General features: G+C 48.3%; 11 protein-coding genes across 11 annotated transcripts; 7 read left to right on the top strand and 4 right to left on the bottom strand.

The window, feature by feature from the left end:
- Positions 1–1159: 1159 nt before the first annotated feature.
- On the top strand, positions 1160–1444 carry N7529_008596 (uncharacterized protein; the record flags this gene model as incomplete). The annotated part of the gene is made up of 1 exon (XM_057244123.1): positions 1160–1444. One exon carries the CDS (start codon positions 1160–1162, stop codon positions 1442–1444), a length of 285 nt encoding a protein of 94 aa, XP_057095661.1.
- Positions 1445–3194: 1750 nt separating this feature from the next.
- On the top strand, positions 3195–3835 carry N7529_008595 (GFA family protein; the record flags this gene model as incomplete). The annotated part of the gene is made up of 2 exons (XM_057244122.1): positions 3195–3660; positions 3750–3835. The coding sequence occupies 2 exons, from the start codon at positions 3195–3197 to the stop codon at positions 3833–3835; spliced, it is 552 nt and encodes a 183-aa protein (XP_057095660.1).
- Positions 3836–5598: 1763 nt separating this feature from the next.
- On the top strand, positions 5599–5784 carry N7529_008594 (uncharacterized protein; the record flags this gene model as incomplete). Its single annotated transcript, XM_057244121.1, has 1 exon — positions 5599–5784. One exon carries the CDS (start codon positions 5599–5601, stop codon positions 5782–5784), a length of 186 nt encoding a protein of 61 aa, XP_057095659.1.
- Positions 5785–6128: 344 nt separating this feature from the next.
- Positions 6129–7172, bottom strand: N7529_008593 (MDR family NADP-dependent oxidoreductase; the record flags this gene model as incomplete). Its single annotated transcript, XM_057244120.1, has 1 exon — positions 6129–7172. The coding sequence occupies one exon, from the start codon at positions 7170–7172 to the stop codon at positions 6129–6131; it is 1044 nt and encodes a 347-aa protein (XP_057095658.1).
- Positions 7173–10664: 3492 nt separating this feature from the next.
- Positions 10665–11267, top strand: N7529_008592 (HAD-like protein; the record flags this gene model as incomplete). Its single annotated transcript, XM_057244119.1, has 1 exon — positions 10665–11267. One exon carries the CDS (start codon positions 10665–10667, stop codon positions 11265–11267), a length of 603 nt encoding a protein of 200 aa, XP_057095657.1.
- Positions 11268–11634: 367 nt separating this feature from the next.
- On the bottom strand, positions 11635–13274 carry N7529_008591 (cytochrome P450; the record flags this gene model as incomplete). The annotated part of the gene is made up of 4 exons (XM_057244118.1): positions 11635–11809; positions 11865–12043; positions 12094–13203; positions 13254–13274. 4 exons carry the CDS (start codon positions 13272–13274, stop codon positions 11635–11637), a joined length of 1485 nt encoding a protein of 494 aa, XP_057095656.1.
- A 488-nt stretch (positions 13275–13762) lies between these two features.
- N7529_008590 (SDR family NAD(P)-dependent oxidoreductase) lies at positions 13763–14551 on the bottom strand (the record flags this gene model as incomplete). Its single annotated transcript, XM_057244117.1, has 1 exon — positions 13763–14551. The coding sequence occupies one exon, from the start codon at positions 14549–14551 to the stop codon at positions 13763–13765; it is 789 nt and encodes a 262-aa protein (XP_057095655.1).
- Positions 14552–14843: 292 nt separating this feature from the next.
- On the bottom strand, positions 14844–15452 carry N7529_008589 (HAD family hydrolase; the record flags this gene model as incomplete). Its single annotated transcript, XM_057244116.1, has 1 exon — positions 14844–15452. The coding sequence occupies one exon, from the start codon at positions 15450–15452 to the stop codon at positions 14844–14846; it is 609 nt and encodes a 202-aa protein (XP_057095654.1).
- A 299-nt stretch (positions 15453–15751) lies between these two features.
- N7529_008588 (cytochrome P450) lies at positions 15752–17399 on the top strand (the record flags this gene model as incomplete). Its single annotated transcript, XM_057244115.1, has 4 exons — positions 15752–15805; positions 15859–16962; positions 17020–17186; positions 17240–17399. 4 exons carry the CDS (start codon positions 15752–15754, stop codon positions 17397–17399), a joined length of 1485 nt encoding a protein of 494 aa, XP_057095653.1.
- A 1518-nt stretch (positions 17400–18917) lies between these two features.
- N7529_008587 (uncharacterized protein) lies at positions 18918–20511 on the top strand (the record flags this gene model as incomplete). Its single annotated transcript, XM_057244114.1, has 2 exons — positions 18918–19695; positions 19746–20511. Coding segments are annotated over exons 1-2 (1494 nt in total), but the record flags the coding sequence as incomplete, so codon positions are not given.
- Positions 20512–22466: 1955 nt separating this feature from the next.
- N7529_008586 (uncharacterized protein) lies at positions 22467–26408 on the top strand (the record flags this gene model as incomplete). The annotated part of the gene is made up of 1 exon (XM_057244113.1): positions 22467–26408. One exon carries the CDS (start codon positions 22467–22469, stop codon positions 26406–26408), a length of 3942 nt encoding a protein of 1313 aa, XP_057095651.1.
- Between the last annotated feature and the right edge of the window lie 226 nt (positions 26409–26634).

The following is a 26634-nucleotide window of genomic DNA, read 5'->3' as shown; positions in this document are numbered from 1 at the left end:
AAACCCGCAACGCACCCAAACACTCAATCTCTATTCGCTCTACGTTCCGATGGCAGATGCATTCTAATACGGCGGATGGGCTAGCAGGCTATTCCCTGCAGAATTAGATATCTAGGTGATTCTCACGCCAGTTTACCAGATATTGTAAAATGAAATTTGCAATCTGCAGACATAGCCAAGCATACCTTTACCTGAGATTTGTCCAGACTTATATGCAGTGAGTTTGTAAAGATAAATGTCTTGCCCAATTCCGGTATAACTAACTGGCCTTCCTCACATACTTGTTTTATTCGGCCATTCAGAATGAAAGAAGCGGGACATAGGGAGCTGCCAGTAGGGAAGCTACGGCTTATTATTTGTTTCATTGTACCCTTCAAATGAGGAATTACTAGTCGCTCGGAGCAGACCCGGTCCGTAAGTACATTAAAATTTCAGATCAATTGTGTGGTAAGGGGTCCGAGCTATAGATGAGTTTCCTCTGATTATGTATAGAGAGCCAACACAAAGGTCAATGTGATTAGGTAGCCACGAGTGATGTCGTTATTGTAGTAGAATAAGGTTATGGGAAGCAAACGAATGCTAGGCTATGTAGTTATCTCCACAGGAGTGAGCCAACGCCGAGCTTAGTTGGGGCTATCAGGTGTGATACAATCAATCAAAGGGTGGTACCTAGCGATCTACTAAGCTCTCCCAAATTCAGGGTCTCCAAGGTTTCTGCGTATTTCGTTTCGTAGCTGGGACCACCACCTCAATCTGTGCAGTGGACCCAAAATGGTTGTGTTGTGCTTTTCTTCTTTGTTCCTTCTAATCAAGCCACTCTCGACGGCTGGCGATAAGATGTTTGTAGGAGAATCAAGGGAAAATGTTATTCCGCGCGAAAAGAAAATATCGATGACGTCATTTCGCGCTGGCCGCCCAATTCAAGCCGGGTATATCTGCTGCCGCGAGAGAGATAGTTGTTCGTCTTCAAATATGAACCAAAACAAGCAACGAAACGCTTACACTTGAAACCACACCTCTTAAGGTAGATTATCCTGTCCCTGATCAATTTACTCTACCGATTATCTCTCAGCTGGCACACAAGACGTACTCACCGACTCCATACTACTTCTCTTTTGAAAGCCAGAGGTTCACCATCAACGGCACACATAAGATAAATATGGCTGCGGTTCCCAATTTGAATCTCTCTGCACAAGAGCTTGCTGATATGTTACTGACAGGGGTTGCATTTCTCAATCAAAATGACGAGTCAATCATGGTGAACCGACGTTTCCGGGAGCTCATGACCTGCTGCAGTGCTAGATCATTCGACTGCTGGTCAAAATCCATCCACCCAGAAGATTACGACCGCGTAGCCACTTCTTATCTTGAGACCTTACGCTCTAAGCATGCTTTGTGCATCGAGTCCGCACTCGCAGCCAAATCTCTCTCTGGCGTGTTCTGATGTTGGCTCCCTTAGATGACATTGATCTGCACCGGCTTAGCTTGAGCGGTGGCGGTTTTTCTGCACTATTGCAGACATTACCCAAGAGAAGACGGCTGAGCCGCTGCAAGCCGAAACCACCCGAGAAGCGCAAGGGGTCATGAAGTCTGGAACCCGTTTTTTGCTAGTTCTCATTGCACAGAGGGTATATTTGATGCCGTGAAGGACAGAAAAGTAGCAGGGTACCTGTGGCGGCCATTATTTTATCACACCCAGATTCATCCGTATACACAAGGTGGTACGATTTGAAATTCGATATAAAGTGAGCGTATTCATCACGGAGGTCGTAATCACGCTCCCTGGCCTTGACCCCGGGCAGTCTTTTTCGACCAGCGTTTTGATGCAAGGGCGAGGCTGATGCTGGACTTCGTAAATTTGATATCAAATTCATCCCACAGAAAAAGAACCATCTGAACCAGATACAGTTGAGGCTTTTCGAGTAGGTTGTCACAAAGGGCTTCCAGCATAACTGGACTGATACTTCGTGGCCTGCCTACCACCTTTATTGGGGGTGCTTTTAACAAAATCAAATGTCCGAATATTAGAAGAGATTCATAGGATGGAACGCTTGTTGCAACTAGCTGCCTTCGCCATCTGCGACATAGATAGTTCCCCACTGCGGGGCATGTCGTGTATAAGCTCATGCTTCGAAGGGGCTTGGCTGGGCGCCATCTTGGTGTGACCACCGGTGATTGATTGTTAAGATCTGCCCATACCAAAGGACGAAGGCTTATAAAGTGAAGTATCGAGGTGTCACTTGTATCAACCTACAAGTTAATACATCCCACCACATATCTAGAACACTCTACGTAAGAACCAATACAACTTCCACTGTCAGGGATACAAATCTTTTTGTCCCACTGTGGTTCCAGCTAAACTAGGTGCCTGTGGGTCGGTGCTCTCGGTATGTGAAAGGCGGCGCTGGGTCGTAATGAGCATGTCATACGACGACAAGCGCGTCCACTTGGGGCCTGGCAATTTTCTTTTTGCGGTGGCAACGATGGGGGCAGGAACAGCAGCAATTGTCGTAATTGCAAAGGTGAGCATGTTGCAATCAAGGTCAGCAATGCTAATGCTAAAGAGCACTTCGCAAGGATGCAATAATGTATGTTTCTACTCCACCCAGGTAACTATTCGGCTATACCACTGACCTACTTTCAGTCCTCAAAGATACTTACACGAAATTCCAGTGCTCCAATTGTACTGACTGTACCGACTGTTCATTCTGCAGTAATTGCACCAATTGTGACAAATGCAGCCACAGTTCGAACATGACAAATCGTACCAATTGCCACAATTGCGAAAATTGCTCCTACTTGAAGGTGGGCACGTGTCATGGAGTACGGAACAACAGTGACTGACTACCTTTGAATGATTAGGACCGAGACGGTACTGCGCATGAATCAGGGTAGACAGGAGAAAGCAATGAATGATGTTTAATGTGTGCAGATCATCATCGTACATGATTACTAACCTCTCGTTCCTAATCGGCGACCACACTACTCCTATTCCTGTCCACCCTCAGCGCCGGATTGTGCTTGTCTGAACGGATGATGTACATTGACCGCACGCTAGCCGGACCGTGGCGCTGGGCACGTAATGGCTCACGACTGATGTCATCATTATACGCTACAATGACTACTCTTCACCGCTCCAACAATAAAAACTATAACGTCGCCATGTCCCCTTCACCATCTGGAAGACGGCGAAAATGTGTTGCGCTAAAACCAACGAATCTCTTGAGGTCAATGCCGACGTTGAAGACTACACAAACCGGCCGCCATATTTGCTGCAACCCTTGCAGAGATTTGGCGAAACCAAGTGGCGCGCTCACTGCCAGTGTGGCCAGGTTAAATATGCCCTGAGACGTGCAAGAACATTGAACGCCAAATTCTGTCACTGTCGCCAGTGCCAGGTCTTGCACGGCGCGCCCTTCCAGTGGGCGGCTATATTTCCCAAAGAAGACATCCGGTTCGAGAACGGACCTGAAGGTTTGTCGTTCTATGCGGCCGGAGAGAAAAACCACAAGTACCAAACACCCACAAAGGTCTCATGCTCGATTTGCCGTACTCCTATCATGGATGAAGGACGCAATATGTGTCTGTTGTTCCCGCAGCTAATTGACTTGTCCGGCTCGCCGGACGAGCAGCGGCACCGGATGCAACATTTTTGCCAACGTAAATTTAATATTTTGACACGAGCAAATATTGGTAGTAACTAACCGTAACCGCTTGGTGCCACATTTTCTATGAAAGTCGATTAAGAGACATCCATGACGGAATTGCAAAGTGGTCGGGAATGGATGAGCAGAGCCAACAATTAGATGACGATGGCCAGCCGCTCAAGCCATAATGGGATGATGACTACATATGAGGTTGGGGTTTCTGTTCCGTCCGCCTGAGCGAAAATTACTGAAGTGTCTTGTCAAACCCAAACAGTAACTCGAGAGGCGCGTAGCGTACAATAAGTATATATTCAAATTTATGCGGTTGTCAAAAATGATGAGAACCTGTGAAGTAAAAAGAACAAATCTGGCGAGTATTCGTCCCTGCGCCGTATATTAATTACTGAATTGGTCCTGCGTCAAGTGAAGATCACTCAAAATCTCGAAATATAAGACAAGAACTTGATGCTCTGAATAAGAAGTATTGGCTACTAGAGCGCGACTGGTGGGCATACCGAAGCGGGTTCTCCGAAGGGCCTTGGACAAGGGGATTTAACTTATGGCGGCCGCATCCTCGATGGTATATGCATCGTGTTCTCGTGGACGACTGTGCTGGGAGAGGGGGCTGCTCTAGTCGGAAATGTGGGTGTTGTCTCCGCCGTCAAATAAGCCCAGCACGTAAGCATGGAGTTGGGCATTGTACAAGTGAATGCGGATGCTGTATGTATTGAGTCTCGGGGTTTTGCTCTCACTGCGAAGCAGAAGAAGCAGCTCTCTATACTGTTTAAGCTATATTGAGATATCAATCAATCCTTGGCGTATGGATGGACGGATATATGTTTGCTTTACATTGACCCTTCGCTGGGATATTCATTGCATTAAAAAGCGCAGCAGGCGAACGACAAACTTGAACCAAATATCCAAGAGACCAAAAAGTTTAGAATATTCCCCCACAGCTTTCTTCTTAGTCCTTGAAACATCTCGTCGTGAACGTATATAAATTAGTCTCTAAATTCTAGGCCCTGCTTACGGGCGCTAAATATGCCTCTAGATATTCCTCTTTTATGCCGCTTGTTTCTTTTGTGAAAATCGTATATCAGGGCATAAGCCGAAGAATGGCGTGGCTTAAGATGTTCGTCTTCAAGTAAAGTATGTATAAAGATAAGTGAGCACTCCGAGAGCTAACCCAAGAATCAAGGTTTGGGGTTTTCACATGTTTAAAGAATGCTTACGCATGTTCTTGTTTCGGTCGCTGCGTAGTACATGTACCAAAGCATACCTGTTCCCCTCTAAGTCAGTCCTGTCCAGGCTGCTGTAATAGATAAAACCGAGCCTCTTGTATCATCACCCATTTTCTGCAAGCGCAACGATGTGATTTCGACAAGGAGACGAGGAAGCTTTTCTACACTGAGCTCCCTATGGGCGGGTGAGCCCATTTCTTGATAGACCCCATAGTTTTTTGATAATTACTGGTTATCATTATTGTAAAAGGACATTCGACTTCACCCACATGGGGTTTGATGGTACTGAATTGCCCGGACAGCAAATTTTGACGAGACAGTAATTTAGGGGGGTTGCAAACTCAAATACAAATACAAACGCGCCTTAATGGAAGACCACAATAACACTATTGGATGTTTAAGCCTGTCGAAAGGAATGATTGCTCAATATGGGGTATCGTCAAATCTTTCAATCAGATTGCGCTGGTTAAGCTTGGTTACTGAAATGACAACAGCAGTGTCATCAGCTCTCACCGAACGGTAACAGACAATTTTTCGTCAAAGAAATCAAATATACTTCACATTGCGAGTAATGTGATTGACAAAGCTGGATTTCATTTGTCCAGAGGAACTTCGGCAAACTCCGCGCACTTTCAGGATTCGTCAGCTTACAACACCGACAAGCATATTTGGGTGCCATATGCGCATTGGGTTCTGAGACAGTGACAGATATGAGAGATCTTGAGATTCGCAGGTATTATCGGGGGCAGGTTGAGGACTTTGCGCGTGCTTGTGCGGAGCTGTCGGGCCTTGAAGATGAGATTCGTACGCGCATTGCCATGTTGAGACCGCATGTGCGTCGCCAATTTCTGCGACTCTATAGTGAGCAGGTGGACGAGGCTATTGGGTTCCCGTGAGAACAGACATATTCGGCTGCGGAGTTGGGTTGGGGTTTGATTTCCTTTGATTTCATGGGTCACAGTGTATCTTTAAATGTGAAATGCATGAACCAGACTTTCGGTAGCCCAAGTCGTTCTTTCAATAGGTATTCATGAGTTTTGCGGAGGTCTCATCTCGGGCATGGATCTCCGCTTGGTTGTCCCCTACCCTGGATGAGGGGTGTATGAGGACCTTTTCTACACGTATAGTATTCATTGCTGTTTATAGCTGTCTGTTAGCCCAGTCATTTACCGTGCACCCCTACAACCTGCTAGTATTCAGGGGGATAGAAACCCGGAGTTTTCATACTATCTGCTTATGGCTAGTGCATTAACTGTTCGTCACCTTCGGCTAAGACTACCATCTTTCCCGTGTTCTGACCTTCAAAGAGCGCTTCCAAAGCTCGAGGAAGAGACTCTAATCCGATCATTTCCGTCTCTAGGGGCTGGATAGCGCCCGAGTTTACCCATTCTTGAAGCTCTTGAACCGCCTTCGGCCACTGATCGATGAAGAGCAGGGGTTGATACCCCTCAAAACGGAGGCCATTCATGTGGATATGAGTGATATTCACTGTCCATGCTTTCTCATCATCAGCGTAGGTAGAGATCTGACCAACCTCAACGACACGGGCTGGGCGGCGCATCTGCTGCATGATGGTTTGTGAGAGCTGACCTCCCACCGCGTCGAAGTAAAGATCGGGACCGTTCGGGGCAATAGAGCGTAGTTGGTCTGCGAAATCCTCGGCCCGGTAGTCAAGAGCGTAGTCCAAGCCCAGCTGACCTGTCAAAACTTCTCGTTTTGCCTGGGTGCTCGTCAACCCTATCACCTTTGCGCCCCGGATCTTGGCAATCTGGCTAGCAATTGAGCCTGTGCTGCCAGCTGCACTGGAGATCACGACTGTCTCGCCTCTCTGGACCTGGGCGACTTCAATCATTCCAAAGTAGGCTGTGAGGCCAGTGATGCCGTAGACATTCAGCGCGTACGATGGTTTCTCGATTTGGGGATCAATGGGTGTTGGGCCCATGTCGTCTTTGCTGGGACGAGTGACCACATAATCTGCCCAGTCAAACCAACCCTGGACTAAACTTCCGATCGTCAAATCGGGGGTTCTGGTCTCGATGACACGGGCGACAGCAGAGCCGAACATAGGTCTGCCCACAACATAGGGTGGGAGCATCGTGTCGGTGGCCCCGGAGAGGAGAGTTCGTTGACAGGGATCCACCGAAAAGGCTAGCGGACGTAAGAGAGCCTCGCCTTCAACAATCTTCGGGATTGGTAGTATCCGGGTTTCAAAGTGATCCGGCGAGACGGTTTGGCCACTGGGAACACTCTTCTTGAGAATGATTGTTCGATATGATCTAGACATAGTGAACTTGAGCTTTTGCCAAAGTGTTGCGTGATATCGGTATGTGGATGTGAGTCTGGGGTTTTCGTTTCCTTGTAAGAACAGATGAACTAGCAGAAATAGCAGCAGGACAGGCCGCAATTTGACTCGGATGCGGCCAGTCCGCATATGCCACACCAGGAATTTATGTATGAGCTATTTGTTGGCCTACAAGACATTCTCGTTTGCAGTGTCGATCTTGGTCCTGCGTCCTTCTTCGGACTGTATCATGTATGGTCGATAGCAATGGGTTTTTTTTTTTTTTTTTTTTTTTTTGGTCTCCTTACTTCATACTAGCATTCTGCTATGTGAATAGACCTTAATTCCCACAGTAAGACTACGTAAACAGTGTACTTTTAGAGCAGTCATTTCATTTCGATATCTTGATTCTGTATATTTAATTGATAGTGGTACGATTGGCCTAGCCCCCCGGTGTTGAGCTACTATTGCGTGCCGACTGGTACTAACACCATATCACCACGCTTCTTGTGGACTACTATCACATCAGAGAATACAATAGTGTAAAGTTGGGTGATTTTGCAGCAACCTCTGAGGCTGCTTTGGACCAAATTGTGAAGGCTAAGTGGGATTTGTTTGCTCAGATATTTTCATCATTGGTTTTTTCACTATTGGCCCTTTTTATGATGATTTTATTTGGAGCTGTTCTCCACTTTGCTTAATAGCGACCCTTGACAACGAGTACTAGTACGAAGTAATATTTATAAATAAGTGAAACGTTCAGTTCAGGTAGGATAGGAATCAGGATTAATCTTCTATCACTTATTGTTGAAAGCGGCAAGTCTTATTAAAAAGGTCTAAAAACGGAGAGTTCTATTCATGAAGAAGGTAAGGAAGATGGAAGAAGTGCTGTTTGTTATACTGCTTCTTTTTAATTAGCTAGTCAATAAACTATTAATCAAAACAACTGGTAAACTGGTAAACTGGTAAACTGGTAAAAGTTTAATAAAGAAGGAACTGGCAAAGGGTCAACAATGAAGCTTCATGCATGACAAGGCTTTATTAATGCATGTTTGGATGCATGTTTGGTAACCGGGCCTTACAATTTTTCGGTAAAAATTACCAGACCCTCCTTCGGAGGGTCCGCCACCCACTTTGTAGTTGCACCCATTTTGTAGATTTTTCCAGGATTCAACCTCACACATTCAACCATCAATTTCTCCATCACCATGCCTAGAGATAACGCTAAAATTGAGATTCAGGTTGCTAAAGCAATGAATTCTTTATCCCAGCAAATTAAGCCTAATATCGCGAAAACTGCGCGTGAATTTAACGTACCTGAGGGCCGGCTTCGGTATCGATAGAACGGTGGAAAATCCCTATTTCAACGCCGACCTAATGGTTGGAAGCTTAGTTCTGCACAATAATCTGCTCTATACCAATTCATTGATTACTTCGATAAAGCGGGCGCTGCAATAAATCAGTCACAAATCACTGTCGCCGCGAATTCAATCCTCGAAGAAGCGCATACCGATCCCGTAATTCCACCCCCTAAGGTCGGCGACCATTGGACTCATCGGTTCTTAAAACGCAATCCTTAATATTATCGACGTCGCCGACGAGCCCTCGATATCGAACGAAGCCGAGCAATGGATAAAGGGGTAGTAGAAAAGTGGTTTGAAGAATACACTCGGATCGTCGAGGAGAATGGCATTTTACCCGGCGATATCTATAAATTTGATGAGACTGGCTTTCAGATTGGTGTTGGTAAAGATCAATAGATCATTACTCGAGAACCAAGGCGCAAAATCTTTAATGGTTCTGTCACAAATCGTGAATCCGTTACAGTAATGGAAGCAGTCTCGGCGGACGGTTTTGTATGTCCACCACTTATCATTTTGAGTAGTAAACAGATGATGCTACGATGGTTTGAGGCTATTCAAACTGATGAACACCTCGCTATATCCGATTCTAGATATATAACCGATGTCTTAGCATATCAATAGATTCAAAGATTCCATAAGTGGACAGTCCGTCGAACTTAGGGTGTTAAGCGACTAGTTTTATACGACCGGTTTGGATCACATTTTACCCGGCATTTCAGTGATTTTTGTGATAAGAATAATATTATTCTTTTCTTTTTATTGCCGCATTCAAGCCACTTCTTACAGCCTCTCGATGTCGGTGTTTTCAGTGCTTATAAACATTGGCATAGTGAGGCTATTGAGTCCGCAACAATGACCGGATGTCAGAAATTCATTAAGGAAGAATTCCTTTATGCGATCACCTCAATACGGGAAAAAACATCTCGGCTACGCACTATCAAACTCGGCTTTCGGTTAATAGGTCTTCGGCCTATCAATTTTAAGTTAATCACTGAGGATTTGGTTGATTATGACCCTTATTAACGACCATCGACACCATCAACTAGTAGCTCAGGCTATACAGACTTTAGCACCCCCAAAACCACTGAGAAAGTGCAAAAATTAAGCTTAGCGCTTAAAGAGAGTGAAGCCTATTCTTCCCGCTACAAAAGTGCACTTACAAAGATCGCAAAAAGTGCTGAAATGCATACATTACAGTTCGAACTAGATTCGACTTCAGCTATCGCGGCTACTCGCCGCGCCAGATATAATGCTACCCGGGCAAGGGCACATGCTACTGGCATTGTTAATGCTAGTGAATTAAGAAACATGAAGTATAAAGCATCTAATTGGACTGAGGCTGAGGATATTTCCAAACGGAAGCGGAAATGGACTAAGGTCAACACACAGATCAGAAGGCATGGACGCATGCAAAAGAAATGAGGGCGGGTTATGGCTATTGAATTCATGTAATTTAATAGATATTTAATTCATTTCCTATTTGAATTGCATTTTCGTTCATATATATGGCTGAAATGGGGGTTAGAATTGAATCCTGGAAAAATCTACAAAATAGGTGCAACTACAAAGTGGGTGGCGGACCCTCCGAAGGAGGGTCTGGTAATTTTTACCGAGAAATTGTAAGGCCCGGTTAGTCAATGCATACTACATCACTACACTCATTGCTTTTTCCGCTAGTATCTCACCTTTCTTTGACCTATCACCACCGGCATCTGATTCGTGTGTTCCTCATTTGTGATACGTCAGATAAATCATACCAGCTGAGGTAGAGGATCAAGACGAAATTCGGGCGTAGGGGTCAATTGGCGGTGTGCTAGGATCACACTGGTATTATGATGGTAGTAAGGAGTACGGGGTATTTAGCAAAGAATTATGATCTACGAGAAGCGTGGTAATATTTTGATAATGGAAGCCAGCACACTAGGAGTTTGATACTAGTATCTATTTGACGGTGGTGCGTGGCATATAAAGTAAGGGAGGGGACGTACATATTCATTTTAACCGTATTTCTAAATCGGCAAAGTGACCAAGATCGCCGAACAGAGGCATCTATCTACCTTAACAACTTCTTGACCTTTACCTACCTCATCTTATACCACTCTCTGCTCTGTCTCATCTTTTAGTGGGAACCATGTCTCGTTTCAAGGCAATCGTATTAGACCTGGGGAACGTTGTGTTCGAGTGGTCAACCCCATCCCCCGAAGTCGGCGCGACCATGCGGACTTTGATGAAGTCGAGCACCTGGTTCCAGTTTGAGTGTGGCCTCATCTCGACCGAGCAATGCTACAGGGACCTCGGGGAGCAATTTGATCTTGAGTCATCAGAGATTCAATCCATTTTCCACCAAGCTTTCGGTACACTGCAGGTTAATACTGCCTTGGTTGATCTGATCCGTGATCTCAAGAAGAAGAACAATCTGGCCGTCTACGCAATGTCAAATATTTCTCGAGGACATATTGACGAACTTTCCTCGTCATGGTCGCAATATTTGAACATATTTGAACAGATATTTTCCTCGGGTTATGCTGGAATGAGAAAGCCTGATCTTCCATTTTATCAGCATGTCTTTGACGAAATCAAGCTCTCGCCGGATCAGTTGCTCTTTGTCGACGACAAGCTCACTAATTTGGAACCGGCGCAAGGTTTAGGCGTCCATGGTATTCGCTTCACTACGACCGCGGAAGTGTGCCAGTTGCTCGTTGAGCTTGTGGACCATAGGGAGCCCTTGGTATGACTACATACACCCTACAAATCACACAACTAGTTCGGCAAGCCTCGCCGGAGGGAGCTCTTTGGGAATTGCTTGGCGTTTTATCAAACCTATTCACATAAGAGTCAACTGTTTTTATAAGCTACATATGAACCTGTGACGATCAAATGTCTATGTCTTCTATAAACGCTCTTTAGCCTATATTTGCTTAAATGATGCTGAGAACTTTGATTTAATAGGTTCTTGACTGGTCGGGGCTGTGCCTTTGATAGCAGATGTATTGTCCTCTGCTCTCTTTCTTCTTTATTCCCTCCCGTGCGCACTTCAGCTAGATCAATATCAGATAGACTTCACCTCCGTTTCCCACTGCGGCATCGTACTTCCGTCACCTTCACGCTTTCTTCTTTTCAGTAGATGGTACAGACTCGAGCTTTACAAACAAAGGACCTTTTTCCCAGACGATGTAGCTCTTACATTGATCCCATTGCTCACTTTCCTGCTCAAGACTGACATCAAAGTGCCAGAGAAGTTTCGCGAGAATTGTGCGCATTTCCGCATAAGCGAGACTACAAATGTGTTAAAGGGCGTTGGGAAAGAGAAGAGGGGAGGGGAACTGCTTACTTTCGGCCAATGCATGCCCGTGGTCCGTAGGAAAACGGCTGAAGTGCCTCTCGGCGATCAGAATGGAACGGATTGCTCGGATCTTTGTAGTCGATCCAGCGTTCCGGAAGGAAGGAATCGGGCTGTGTGAAGTTCGAATGCGCACGGAAGGCAGAATAGTGTGCCACAGACACCGAAACCTGCGAGATGTCAGCCATAATCAATACGATGAACACAATTATGGTCATACCCCTTCCGCCACATGTTTTCCATCGATCTGCGCGCCTCCCTGTGGGACGACCCGCGGTCCAATGGCCGGCGCGGGTGGGAATAAACGTAGGCTCTCCTCAATGACGGCATTCAGAATCGGTAGCTTGCTCGAAGCCAGGAATGTAATGCTTTCATCGGTGGGGAACGCGCCTCGTACTTCCTCGGTGAGTTTTTTTTGCCATTCAGGGTGTTTCTGCAAGTAAAAAACGGCGGCGGCCAGCACTGTGGCCGTAGTCTCGCTGCCGGCTTGGATGATGATAGCAGCGTTTAGATCCATCTCCTGTCGGAGCATACCCTTCTCGTCGTCGTTGTGTTTGAGAATGTAGGAGGTGAAGTCTGGTCTCGTAGTATTGGTTTGCAGCCTCTTCGTGACCTTATCCTTACTCATCTGATAATGTGCCAATCGTTTCTGGATAAGCCTCTTCGGCATTGCCTTCCGGATCAGAAGCACAAACAGCGGATAGATAGAAAAGGCGCGGAGGAAAGCCCCAGTTTTGATGCTCTTGAAAATCGTGGCGACCCAGGGATGATACTCTGATTCCTCGAGACAGCCAAACGGCTCTCCGAATGCCAAATCGCCGATGATATCGAACGTCAGAAAGTTCAGCCACTCCTCCAGGTTCAATGGCTGTTTGGCGTTGGCCGATGTCTGGAGCTGTCGGATGAACAGGTCGATATAAGACATAACCAATGACTCCTGTTCTCGCAGCGACTTTTCGGAGAACGCGTGGGTCAAAAGTTTTTTTTGGCGAGTGTGGTCGGCCTCATTTGCATTGATCATATGGGTTTGACCACTTGGAGCAGGAGTGAAGAATTCAGGATCTTTACAGAAGGGCAAGGCTCCTTGTTTGCGATGACCGTAGATATCCGTCCAAGCTTCAAAAGTTCGATAAGTAAGGGCATTGGGGCGGATGCGAACCACGCTGCCGTACTCATCGTGGAGTTCCCGAATCCAAGCATGAGAGTTCCCAGAGAGAGTCTGGTAGAGATACGGCAGATTTGAAATTGCTGCTAATTTGGGACCTGGATACTGCCGGAGGGGGTGAATCCAGAGTCGTGACAGCACCCGCCATGCTATGGCGGCAAGAAACTATCGAAACGGATTAGCTAGGCAATCGGAGGGATTTCAGAGGAACCTACAAGCCAGAGTATGATGAGCATATTGTCACGGATAGACGGGCTGGCTGTCCAGAATGAACTTCTTTGAGAAGATGGGGGGATGTTGGAGACCCATCATTCTTCTAATGCTCGTATTCGAGGGACCAATTTCAACGTGACGGGCTTAGCTGTACGGTGTAGCACAGAATCTTGGAAAAAAGAGATCGGCGAGAGAAGGCAGCCTGTAACCACTCATCTCATGCATCAATGTGGATCTCCCTGTGGCTACGGACCACATCGCCACTCGGGCTATTTGTGATTACGACGTATGTAGTCTAGTTTGAGCCATACATATGTAATTTATATGCAATGCACATGCATCCAGATCAAAGATTGCTGCGAGATATGTACGAGATGTTTTCCTACGAGGTTGTCAAAATGCAAGGGATGGAGATTTGGTCTAATTATGGTGATCCAGAATATGCCAGCATCATTCAACACCACGCGAAGTGTGCAGCAAGGAAATAATGGAACAAAAAAAGGAAACATCCTCAAAGGACTGACATGCCACCATCCACCGGCATTGTTGTCCCGGTCATGTACGCTGAGGCGTCCGACGCAAGCCAGAGCACCGCTTGCGCGATTTCATCGGGTTTGGCAAAGCGACCAAAGAGGCTCGTTCGACTGGCTTCGGAACTCTCAGTCAAACCCAGCGAGTCGAGCGTGGCCATGGTCAAGTTTGTTGCCACGCCGCCGGGGGCCAGCGCGTTGACCCGGATTCGATGCTTCCCGTTTTCGAGAGCAGCCGTCTGGGTCAGTCCCAAGATGCCGTGTTTGGCGGCGACGTATGCAGCCATCTTCTCCTGTGCTCGAAACACAGTGGCGGAGGCCATATTAATGATGCTGCCGCCCTCGCCCTGGTCAATCATCTGCTGGAGTTCCCACTTCAGACAGAGGGCGACACCGGTAAGGTTGGTGGAAATGACACGATTCCAGTAGTCTTCATCCATGGATGAAATCAATGTCGAGTCCGGATGCATTCCCGCATTGTTTACCGCGATGTCCAACCGCCCGAATTCCTCAACGGTCGCACGCACCATGCTCTGGATGCTATGCGATTGGGAAACGTCGGTGCGAACGAAAAGGGTACGGGCACCAGTCTGCTTCTGGATGTCTTTTGCGGTCTCTTGGCCCCCTTGAGTGTCGATATCGGCAATCACCACCTGGGCGCCGGCGCTTGCCAGGCAGAGGGCCGTGGCCTGGCCGATACCCGAGCCGCCTCCAGTGACCAAAGCGACCTTCCCCGAGAGTGCGGGTATTGTTTTTTGGCGGTTCATCATTGCGAATTGGCTGTTGTAGGTGGAGCAGAACCAGTGGGGTGAAGATGGGAAGACAGTGACATCGTGATATTCCGCAGGTTAAATTTGTTCCGTTTTGTGATAGGCCCAAAGATCTCACTGCATATGTGTGTAAGTGTGAGCGTATCGTATTGTTCTCAGAACCTTGGAAGATGTGGGGCTGAGAATTTATGATTTATCCAGGGCGAAGCCCCGTGCATGAATATTGTTTGTATGCAGCCAACATGCATGGTGACAAAATATTGGATATATACATGAGCTGACCCGCCGATCTTCATGCCTTCTTATCACGAATATCTCGATCAACCAGGTCTTTGATCTCCTGGCACGCTTGTGTCGTATCTTTGAAATGAATGCCCGCCATGCCAAGCTCCCGAGCGGTTACCACATTCTCCAACTTGTCATCCACAAAGATCATCTCTGCAGGAGGAACCCCGGTCGATTGGAAGACGTGTTTATAGAAGCATGCATCTGGCTTTCGCATGCCGAGGTACCCCGAGGCGAAAACCCCATCGAATACATCCCACATGTAGTCCGTGGCTCGTAAAGTGTCAAAATCTGGCCGCGGAATATTCGTCATCATGTAGATCAGGAGGCCCTGCGACTTGAGCTCGCGTACAATAGCCGACATGGTCTCATTCGGCGTGAGTGAGCCTGTGGTTTGCAGGAATGTTGCTGCAATCTTCGAAGGGTCCAGATTGAAATCACGCCCTAGTTGATGATAACAGTCGTGAGGAGTGACATTTCCGCGCTCGAATTCGTCCCAGAGATCACACTTGGTGATTTGGCCTAGACTTTGCACTGAGATCTCGGTAGCGGCCTGGGGATTCCAGTTGAACAGCACATCGCCCATGTCAAAGGCAATGGCGGTGTAGGGAGACATGATGAATGAAGTGATATGGAGACTGCAAGTGATTGAGGCTGGTGGAAAGTCTCACTGAAGATATTTATGTTGGCAGATACGGTCCACGGATGTTGCGGATGTGATGTGACAGCTCTACCTTCTACAGCATTCTAGACTAACACGTAACTAGTACGTTCGCTCTCCCACTGGCGAAAAGAAGAAACGTGTACCCCTTGCATCTCAATAAATTTAGTGCACATTCGCCTCGGTACTCCGTATACTCCGTAATAGTATCTGGTTTCTCTCCCCATCGTCGAGAGAGCAAGTTACAGGCCAAAATGGCTTTTCACGATGGAGTCGAGGCATCCCATGTTTATATCATAGGAGTGTGTGTAAGTGTTTTCTATGCAACGCCCCCGTACTCTCACTGAACATCAATGGACAGATTCTGATCCTCATCGGGACCAAAATCTTGTATAACATATATCTGCATCCTCTTGCCCGCTTCCCAGGCCCGAAGGCGTATGCTATTTCCTCCATTCCCATCGCCTGGGTCCAACTCAGTGGAAAGGCACATCATTCTATCCAGGCAGCCCATAGACGATATGGGCCCGTGGTTCGCATCAGTCCTAATGAGCTCTCCTTCATCTCATCCACCGCATGGAGCGACATCTACGCCCGCAACAAAGGCAACCCACCCTTGCCCCGGGATCGGACATTCTTCAACAAAATGCTGGTCGATCCTCAAACCTTGACCATGGCCAGCGATGTCGACCACACCCGTCTACGGCGGTCGATGAATCCAGCCTTCTCGGCACGGGCATTTCGGGAACAGGAACCGATCATCCAGAAGAACGTCGATTTACTGATGCAGCAGCTGGAGTCGCGTGCCGCGAAGGGCCTGAGTACGGATATGAGAACATGGTATAACTACACAACATTCGATCTAATTGGGGACCTCGCCTTCGGAGAATCTTTTGGTTGTCTGGCGACATCTGCGTACCATGAATGGGTGGAATTTGTGTTGAGTCACTTTTACACATCAACCCTCCTTCAAGTCGCGCACCGATTCCGTCCCTTCAACCGAATCCTAGTCGCATTACTACCCGCGTCTATGATGGAAAGAAGAGTGAAGCATGATGAGATGACACTGAAGAAGGTGCGACGTCGTCTGGACTCCAAAGCAGAACGACAGGACTTTATCTCCCAGATGCTGGATTCGGTAGATAGTGGTTCAATGTCGATCCAGGAGCTCGAAAAACAAGCCAGTATCCTGATTCTGGCGGGCAGCGAGACCACATCCGTCGCCCTTACTTTCGCAACATACTATTTGTTGCACAACAATTCATGCCTTGTCAAACTAACCGATGAAATCCGCCAATCGTTCCAGAAGGAAAGCGAGATCGACCTTCTCTCGGTGAATCGATTGCAATTCCTCCAAGCCGTGATCCAAGAGGCTATGCGGCTGCGCCCCCCAATCGCCAATGGATTCCCTCGGGAAACGCCTGCTGGGGGCGCTACGGTGGATGGGCAGTTTGTACCCGGTCAGGTAAGAAATGTATGCATATTGAACAGCCCATGAACTGACATATGCCTGTTTCATTAGACGACGGTAAACGTTCACCATTGGAGCGCCTACCACTCCCCGCAAAATTTTGCGCTTCCTGACGAATTCATCCCCGAGCGCTGGCTGGGCGATGACCGCTGCGAGAACGATGTCAAGACTGTATTCAATCCATTCTCCGTTGGACCTCGGAACTGCATTGGCCAGAGGTGAGCCTTTCCTCGTCTACCTTGTCCTTCATTCGCACTGACAATTACCCAAGGTTCGCCTACGACAGTATGAAGCTAATTTTGGCGCGGATGATCTGGCGATTTGATATGACACTCACAGACGAGAGTCAGCAATGGCTGCACAAGCAACCGGCATATGTTTCATGGCACCAACCTCCGTTGATGGTGAATCTGCGGGTGCATGAGGTGTGAAAGATGCATGGGTATCTGACCTTGGGTACTTCGGTCCAGGACCTACTACGGCAGGACCTAGTGACCCTCCTGCCACATCATGTTTTGCCGCTTTTGCCCTTTGCTGTTCTGCCACTTCCATTGATTCTTGATAATTGAGACATAATGTCTCCTTATTCTTGACCTGAATACTTACTTACTGTAGTGGGGAAACCGCGCGACTACTCGTCTGCGCCACAGGGCCTGAAATGGTAGTTTTTAGTCTGCAGTTTCATAGGATAGCAACTCAGAGACCTTCATATCACCAGAAAGCATTGTTCATTTCTCCATTGTACGCGTACAGAGGGCCTACTTCCTACTGATGACCCCCGTCGGGCACTGAGCACCCCTACCGTCTCATCTGCGATGTCAGACCGCCAGCGCGCTCTTCCTACTTCATTGCCTAGTTCTGACTTCTTCTCACCCTCTCTGCTCCCGATAACATTTTCAAAATGCCTTCTTCGTACAAATACTATTATATTACAATACCATAATCAAAATACTAAGTATTCAAGCCTAAACATTTGAGATCACATATTATTAATCATTACTACTCCTAGCATCTAACCACTGAGATACAGACGTCCAGGCATCCGAGCAGGTAGATAATCCCAAAATTGACTCTTTAACAATTACTACACAGTCTACTTATATACTAAAATACAATTGATATTGATCATATATATAGATAAAAGGATTTAAAAATAGTAATTTGTAAAATCATAACCTTGAAAATAGACAGTAGGCAAAGCAGTAGAATTGGAAATACGTAAAACATTGATGTGGCAGGAGGATCACTAGGTCCTGCCGTATACTCATGCAACACCACTGTACAACACAGTAATTTCCGTTATAAGCACTACAGCTACTTTGACTCAAGGCAGTGGGGGAATTAGTAGCAACGATAGCAGTACATGGCCCAGCACTACTTGTGCGGTGGGGTTCTAGCCGTGCATAAAAAGGCAATCAATAATTACTTCGAGTGCATCAGGGTGCAAAGCTAGCGTTAGACCCTTCTGGAGATCTTCAAATGTGATATCACTGCATATTAGGGTTGTGAGTATTATGATGACATGACGTGTTCAGTACCTGTCGAACGCTCCCACATAGGCGGTCAGATGTCTCTTATCGACAGAAGCATGCTATGGAAAGACCTTGTAGCAACCTGCACCGTCAAACACCCGATGGGACTTTTTTTTTTTCAAAGGCAAGGGCGCATAGATTTCAGCCAGCCCGAGTTTCTGTAGAACAGCCCGTTTGTGGGTGATAAATCTGCAATGCAAAGGAGTGGGAGTTCGAGGACAAGGAAATAGAGGCTAATGCAAGATGCGAACCTACTGTGGCGTCAGTAAGGGGTTGGACGATCCCGACCATCCTAATGAGATCTGTACCAGCATGCCCTAGCGTCACCGGAACCATGCAAGATGGAGTGACGGAAAACTTACCATACCGCCACAATTGACACGAAGAGATATCAAAACACGGATTTGAAGATCTAAGTAGTCAGTTTGAACGGGTCAGGCAGTGTATCTGAACATCTTGACTTCATCATGGCTCAACCGTCCCGTCCGGCTAAAGGCATTCTTATCGAACTGAGTAACATTGTGTTTACCTCGTCTTCCAAGGGCATCAGTTTATCACCGAACACTTTCAAATGGATCCAATACTGTGCAGCAACGACCGATTACATGTGTGGGCGCACTACCCTCGACCAATATTATGACCGACTGTGCGAGGACTTCAAGCTGTCTCGGGCAGAGATTGAAGAGACATTTGCCACCATCAAGAAAACTATAGCCGTTCAAAAGTCCCTGGTCAACTCGCTTGCTCAGCTCAAGGCACGTTTCGGCAAGCAGCTCAAGGTCTATGCTATAGCCAATCTCTCTCTCGATGATTATGCTGCCGTCAAAGCGCTGCCAATCGACTGGTCGATCTTCGATCAGGTCTTTATCTCCGGCGAAATGGGCATGCGAAAGCCAGAGGCGCGGTTCTTTAATTACCTCCTGGATCGCATCGACCTGCGGCCGGAGCAGCTGATCATGGTGGATGATGATAGTGACAATGTTATGATGGCGCTGTCCCTCGGCATGCATGGGGAGGTTTTCACCGGGACCTCCATAATCCAGAGCCTGATCAACTTCGTTGATTGTGATGCCGTCGGTCGAGGACGACGGTTTCTCCGCGATGGGGCCGGAACCTTTGATTCGGAAACGCACGACGGTGTCCGTATCAAGGAGAATTTTGCCCAGCTGCTTATTTACGAGTCTACTGGAGATAAGTGAGTTACACCCAGTGAGTCCTAAGAGATTTACTAACCGTTTATCCCAGGAGCCTGATCGAAATCGAGGATTACCCGAAGACGTGGTGTTTTTTCATCGGTGAGCCAGTTTTGACGGTGAAAAACTTTCCCCATGATTTTGATACCACGTCGCTGGGCAATACAATCCTCGATCGGCCAGCCGACGGTGTGAACATCGTGATGGACCAGATGCTGCAATATCTAAGCCCCGATAGTCTTGTGCAAACGTATTTCACTGACTTCAAAAATCGGGTGGACCCTGTCGTCTGCTGCAACGTGTTGAGTCTATTCTATAAACACGGCCGTGGTGAGGAGCTCGCACATACCCTGGCCTGGGTGAGAACCGTCCTCGAAAATCGGGCATATATGAATGGAACGAGATTCTATCCCATGCCCGAAGCGTTTTTGTTCTTTTTCCATCGCTTCCTTAAGCACATCCGTGGCTCGAGTCTATATGATGACCTCTGCCCTCTTTTCCGGTCTCGGTTGCAGGAGCGAGTTGGAGTTCCAGTGGATCCCACCAGCTTGTCAATGCGGCTCCTCGCCTGCCATGCAATGGGGATTCCGGATCCCTTGGGTCTCCAAGAACTGCTTGCTATGCAAATGGAGGATGGGGGTTGGCCACTGGGAACCGTCTACATGTATGGGTCGAATAAATTGAAGATTGGCAATCGAGGCCTTACCACTGCATGGGCTGTACAGGCTGTTGAGGCTTGTCAGACGTGGCCCATCCAGGAAGAGTTACAGTCTGCCATTGTTCCAACCGGCCAGTTTGTGAACGCCCTCAGGTGGTTAGGTAAATCTGCCTGGCTAGAATTTTTATTTGCTGTCCGCAAGCAAAGCCTAGCAGATATCTTAGCCTTGCGGTCACCGGTCTCTTAGTCGGTGGGCTTGGGCATTGAATAGATTTGTTCTTCTTGTCTCTTTCGGTTTGATAATACACAATTCTTACTTTTGACTTCTAATAACTGCTTCTTAGCTAGTAAAATTGGCTGCGATGGCTTTGGAAACCTTAGAATCGGAGTGTTGATTCATCGCTACCCTAGAAACGGAGCCCATCAGCCCCATACGGAATACATAGTAGCCCCATGCATACGACCTGCGAGATGATCCTGATTGACGTCCTGTGGGCCGGAATTAAGACTACCAATCCGCTAAGCACATTGCTCAGCTGGAGCAGCCGTGAATACCGCGCATTGCCTGGCATACAATGAGGTGCGAGCGCTTGACACAAAGCCTCACCGCATGAGTCTATCAAATGTCACCACCCCACCGATGCTGACCGACCTACTCCGACTGCATGATAACAAAAATGCCCAACCTAGTGCTTTCAATTTACGGAGTAATCTGGGCCCAGGTACTGAGTACGGAGTGAATGTCGGTGTGATCTCTGGGCCTATGATTCATCACATGTTGATGGAGGCTTGCTTGTACGTGTAGTGATGCCCGAAACCAATAGTGCGAACAATTCTGGCAGTGTCCTACCTTACCATGGGCCATGCGGACGGTCCGTTCTCTATCTCGCTGGTGGTCGCCAATTGATCCCGTCTGGGTCGCTTGTCTAGCAGACTCCCATTCGTTGGCTGGTGATGGTCAGTACAAATTGCCACACTTCTCCTAGTATCACAGATGACCTGAACACCCATTCAGCCCTTAAGGTCGCCAATTTGTGGATCCTATGTCTATCTATTGACTAAAGATCGCCACAATGCCCAAGGTCTGGGAATCATGGGGCTGAGAATTGTGGATAATACCACAGGAACTAATGGTAATACCATGAGAAAGGGGAAGGGAATTAGGGTCTCATTCCGAAAATTCATGACAATTCTCAACAAGCCCGCCGACGCAGATCAATACACCTGGGCATCTATAGGTGGTGGAGACAGAACGCTTCGACGAAATGATTGGACGAAGCTTCGGCCAGTGATCTCCGAGAAGCCGAGCCGTCCCTCTTCAGGCCTACCCGCAGCTCCGCCACCCGATAAGCTACTCTTCAGTCCCTTCACATATTGCTTCTATTGCATATATTTGGTGCTTTTGGCCGTATTCGATGATTAAACTGCCAGTTTCTGTGATCCTTCTGTTCCTAATCTCCGTCGCGCAGATCGAATCAGCGGTAATTGCCAGGTGGCTGGATTACCGGCCACATCAATAGATAGATCATAGCACACACCCGCATTGCATAATAATGATTTTTCATGCACAAGCAGTCTGCAAGCAACGTGCTAGTTTATGCACAGGTATGCATAGCAGCACAAGATCTAGCCCTTTAGTTGTGTATCTACTATCCTTCACCCATGCTTAAGGGAAAGCTTAATCGCTACTCCGTAGAGCTGCCAGATATGGCAATGAATGAACTGTGTGGATCCATTTTGAGAATAATAATAGGCATGATAAGTGTCTCCTCCGATGACAAGCATCGATAAGTTAGTGGTTGTCAAATAGATAGCATTGTCGATGTGACAGGTAGTACATGCATTGGGAATATTGGGCCCGTAATCGACGCTAGTCGCTGCTCAGAAGGCTGTTCTGTTTGCGCTCCCGCCCAGTCTTTATTTTTTTTGGTCCTTTCTGCAGGAGGAAACCTTGGAAGAGTTTTCGTCGTGAGCTGTGCCGTCGAGGTTGATGATTCATAATTATTTGGTTCCGCCACAGCCATAGAGTATATTTCCGCGTGGTATAGTGCAAGTTCAATGAATGTATTCAGAGATTAGCCCTTCTATCGCCATTCAAATCTATCGCCATTCAAGATGCCTTTAAAAACGCTCGACCCACTTCTTGGAAGCCCCGCACTCGAAGATTCGTTGGGCACGAGCATCGCCGCCACTCACCATGGGCCACACCCTTTCAAGGTAATCGAACACGATATACTGTATGAGACGGAGAGGGAAGCAGTGCGCGCGCAGGCCGTGCTTTGTCTCGCCTGGTCTCTTGTTCTTAATGACTATCAAAGTCACAGCAAGATTAGCTTTGGTGTTCTGAAGCACTCTTGTCATCATCGGAGCCTTAAGGAGACTATCCTGCCGTTCCATGTCGATCTCGACCTGCAATCGCCAATAGAGAATGCTCTAGCAGCCGTGGAAGACATGGGGACTACACTTGGAACGAAAAGTGGCAGTCCATTGGCAAGTCAGTTCCAAAGCGTTCTGGTGATCAATGAGGAAGAGACGACAGCTTGCCGAGAAAATGAACTTACGGGGTTCGGCGAGGAGGTTGCAAACAACGACGTGCATATGACGATAATCTGCCGTCTACAAAATGCCGGCATCAGGATCAAGGGACTTTTGCGCTCGACATTGAAGTTTCCCCAATCGGAAAGGATGATGATTCACCAGCTGGCCTATACCGTCAAGAGAATCCTCTCCAGTAGCTCTGACGCTCTTCTTTGTGATGTCAGTGGAGTTTGCCCCGAGGGCCTCGAGCAAATACTTGGGTGGAATGACCCCTATTCTTCGTCTGCTCCTCCTCCCACCAAGGACGAACTTGTGCACGAACATTTCGCGGCGATATGTCGGCAGCAGCCGGAGGCAACAGCGATTGACGCATGGAATGGGAAGCTCACTTACGGTGAGCTAGACCGAATTTCCACAATCGTCGCGTCGAGGCTCGCCCACAGTGTCCGGCCGGGAAGCTTTGCCTGCGTTCTCATGGAAAAGTCCATGTGGGTATCTGTGGCCATGCTGGCAGTCATCAAAGCTGGCTGCGCGTTTATCCTGCTCGATCACGCTCAGCCAGATCAGCGACTGCAAACAATTTGTACCCGTTCAGCGGCGGCTGCCATTCTGTGCTCTGAACAGCTCGAACAGCGAGCAGCACAGTTTGGAGTATCTTGTGTGCTTTGCCTCCCACTGGTGGAACGGGAATCGTCAGCGGCTGAAAAGCTATCGACTGACGACACAGCTGCGTTGCCTCCACCGGATGCGCTCCCACCAGCTTCAACCTCCTTGTTTGCCATTTTCACATCCGGCTCGACCGGTGAGCCGAAAGGGGTTGTGTGCAATCACACATCATGGTCCAGTGGAGTTGCGAGGATGTCTAGCGGCACATATATCACGAGGGAGACGCGGGTCTTCCAGACGGCGTCACCTTCGTTTATCATTACTCCGATCAATTATTTGACTGCGCTACACAGTGGCGCCTGTGTATGCGTGCCATCCGAGGAGCAGCTCCGCAACGATTTAGCAGGGGCAATCCGTGAGGCGGGCGCAACTTCGGCGATCATGACCCCCTCCATGGCCAGAGTCATGGACCCCCGAGATGTCTCGTCGCTGCAGACATTGTTGTTGGTTGGAGAAAAGATGACCAAGTTCGACATTGAAAGATGGCAAGGACTCCGGCTGCTCAGCCTGTACGGACTCTCGGAGGTTGTGGTGGCGGGCGCTATTTCGCACAAATTCAGTGTGGAGAGCGATCCGGCTGAGATAGGAAAACCGATTGCCACGAGATCATGGGTCGTCTGTCCTGATGACCATAATAAGCTGAAGCCGGTTGGGGCGTCGGGCGAGCTCCTCATCGAAGGTCCATCAACCTGCAACAAATATCTCAACGACCCGGAGAAAACCAACAAAACGTACATCACCGATCCCACCTGGTGTCGATTTATCTCTCCTGGGGCGCCTGAGCGCCGCTTTGCCAAGACCGGGGATATTGTCCGCTACGTTGGGCCGGACGGAGCGCTCCAGTACATTGGCCGAAAGAATACTGAAGTCAAGCTACGAGGCCAACGCATGGACCTCTCCGAGGTCGAGTATCATGTGCAGCAGCAGTTCCACGACGGCACGGAGGTAGCAGCGGAGGTGGTACTTCCGAAAAATGGGGTCTTGTCCGAGCATGCAATGCTTGTGGCCTTTATTTCCGTCCAGCAGAAGCAAGGCGCCCGGCGCGTAGTTGACTTTGTTTTGGCGCGGACAACGCCAGAATTCAAACGAAAAGCGCAGCAAGCAATCACACAGTTGAAGCAAAGTCTCCCCAGTTTCATGGTACCCACGGCCTTTGTCAGTCTCGAGCATCTGCCCTTGACGGCCTCGGGCAAGTTGAACCGACTTATCCTCCGTGAATCTGCATCCAACATGTCCCGCGAAGAGATATTGTCTTGCTCTCAAGATGTCAGTGCTACGAAGACCCAAGCAGCGACAGCCGAGGAGGCGATCCTCCAGAACGCGTGCGCACAGGTGCTGGCGCAACCAGCGGAGACCGTCGATGTCGAGAGCAGCTTCTCCACTTTGGGAATGGATTCTTTGGGTGCCCGGCATGTCGTGTCCATTTGCCGACAGCAGGGCTTATTGCTGAATGTTGCCGATGTGTTCAATGCTGCATCGATACAAGAGCTGGCGGGTACGTGCTCCAGCCGCGACATAGGGCAGTACAGCAACCCACTTACAGATGATCAATTCGGCTTGCTTCAATCGGACTTCCTGAGCAGTCCTCAAGTGCCTCTTGTTGGAGGAGCAAATATAGAGGCGGTTTTTCCAACGTTATTAGCTCAATCCAGGGCTGCAAAGGCAATTGACTATTTTTTGGTTCATCTGTCCGGCGACTTTGAGCAGGACCGGTTTAACCAGGCTTGCGAAACGCTAGTTCAGTCTCATGTGCCCTTGCGCACTCTCTTTGTACCATTCAATGACCAATTGCTGAACGTGGTATTCCGCCAGCTGGCGCCAGATATCAACCACCATGTGGTTTCAACCGGCACAGATCTCGCACACTGGGCCCGGGAATTCTGCTTGCAGGACCTGCACAAGCCACACCCTCCGCATGAGCCAGTAGTCAAATTCCTGGTAGGTGCACATGCGGATCTGCCTCAGAGCCGCGTCCTCATCATTCGGCTTAATCACGCATCGTTTGATGGTAGCTGTGTCTGGCGAATAATATCCGATCTGGGCCTTGCATATGAGGGCTCGAGGATAGAAGTCGCCTCCGACTTTCCCCAGTTTGCTCGCCAAACATTCCAGCAAAGAAAGCTGCAGCAGTCCAGCTCGAAAGTTTACTGGACGAAGCTCCTCACCGATGCTACAATCACGCCATTGCCCGTCTCGCAGGTGGCCGATAATCGTGACAAAAGAGCCACTCCGACATTCGTCACTCGACATCTACCAGTGCAATCCCCTCCACCACAGGGCATATCCATGGCGACCGTCGCCAAAGCAGCGTGGTCTTACGTGCTGCGCAAGCACATGGGCACTGACGACGTTCTGTTCGCCCAGGTCATCAACTGTCGTGACGTTGTAATTCTTCCAGGTGCAGAGGACGTCCTAGGGTCCTGCCACAACTTCTCGCCCGTCCGTGTCCGATACCCAGTGGCACCACAGTCACCAGACTCCATTCGAATCCTCCAGGATTTGCAGGAGCAGCACGCTCAGTCGCTCACTCACTGCTCGCTGGACTGGGAGGACGTTGCCAGCAATTGCACCTCCTGGCCGGTGAATACGATGCCCACGTTTTACTTGGCCTATCAGGATCTCCGCCAGTTCTCGGATCAAGAGTATGGCGGGTTGAGCATTCGATTTGGCGAGCACGTCTGCGACCACTCTCCGCCGGGTGAGGCGTGGCTTGCCGTGACACCGGTGGATAATGCTCTGCGCGTGGACTTTGGGACGATGAGCTCGGCAATGGAGCAGGAAACAGCGGAGATCTGGATTTCGGATTTCTGTGAATGTATTACGGCATTGTTGGAGGGGGTGCCTTTGAAGTAATGATGTTGCGTGGTTGAGAGTTTGAATCTCGTATAACTACGGAGTAACCATTGTTTAGTTATCAAATATCTCGTTGACAAAGACAATTCCGTTGATATGAAAAATTTAGTTTGCCAATTTGTGTCATTTTGTTTGGGAGAAAAAGGTGATTATACATGATAAGTGCTTCCTACAATATATCAGTATTACAGGTTGGGGTTGGTGTTGAGACCAGCCATTATTGAAA

The sequence above is a fragment of the Penicillium soppii genome, assembly GCF_028829465.1.
Source record: "Penicillium soppii strain IBT 18220 chromosome Unknown utg000006l, whole genome shotgun sequence".
NCBI lineage: Eukaryota > Fungi > Ascomycota > Eurotiomycetes > Eurotiales > Aspergillaceae > Penicillium > Penicillium soppii.
The sequence above is the reverse complement of the archived record's forward strand: the minus strand, read 5'-3'. Positions and strand labels throughout refer to the sequence as shown.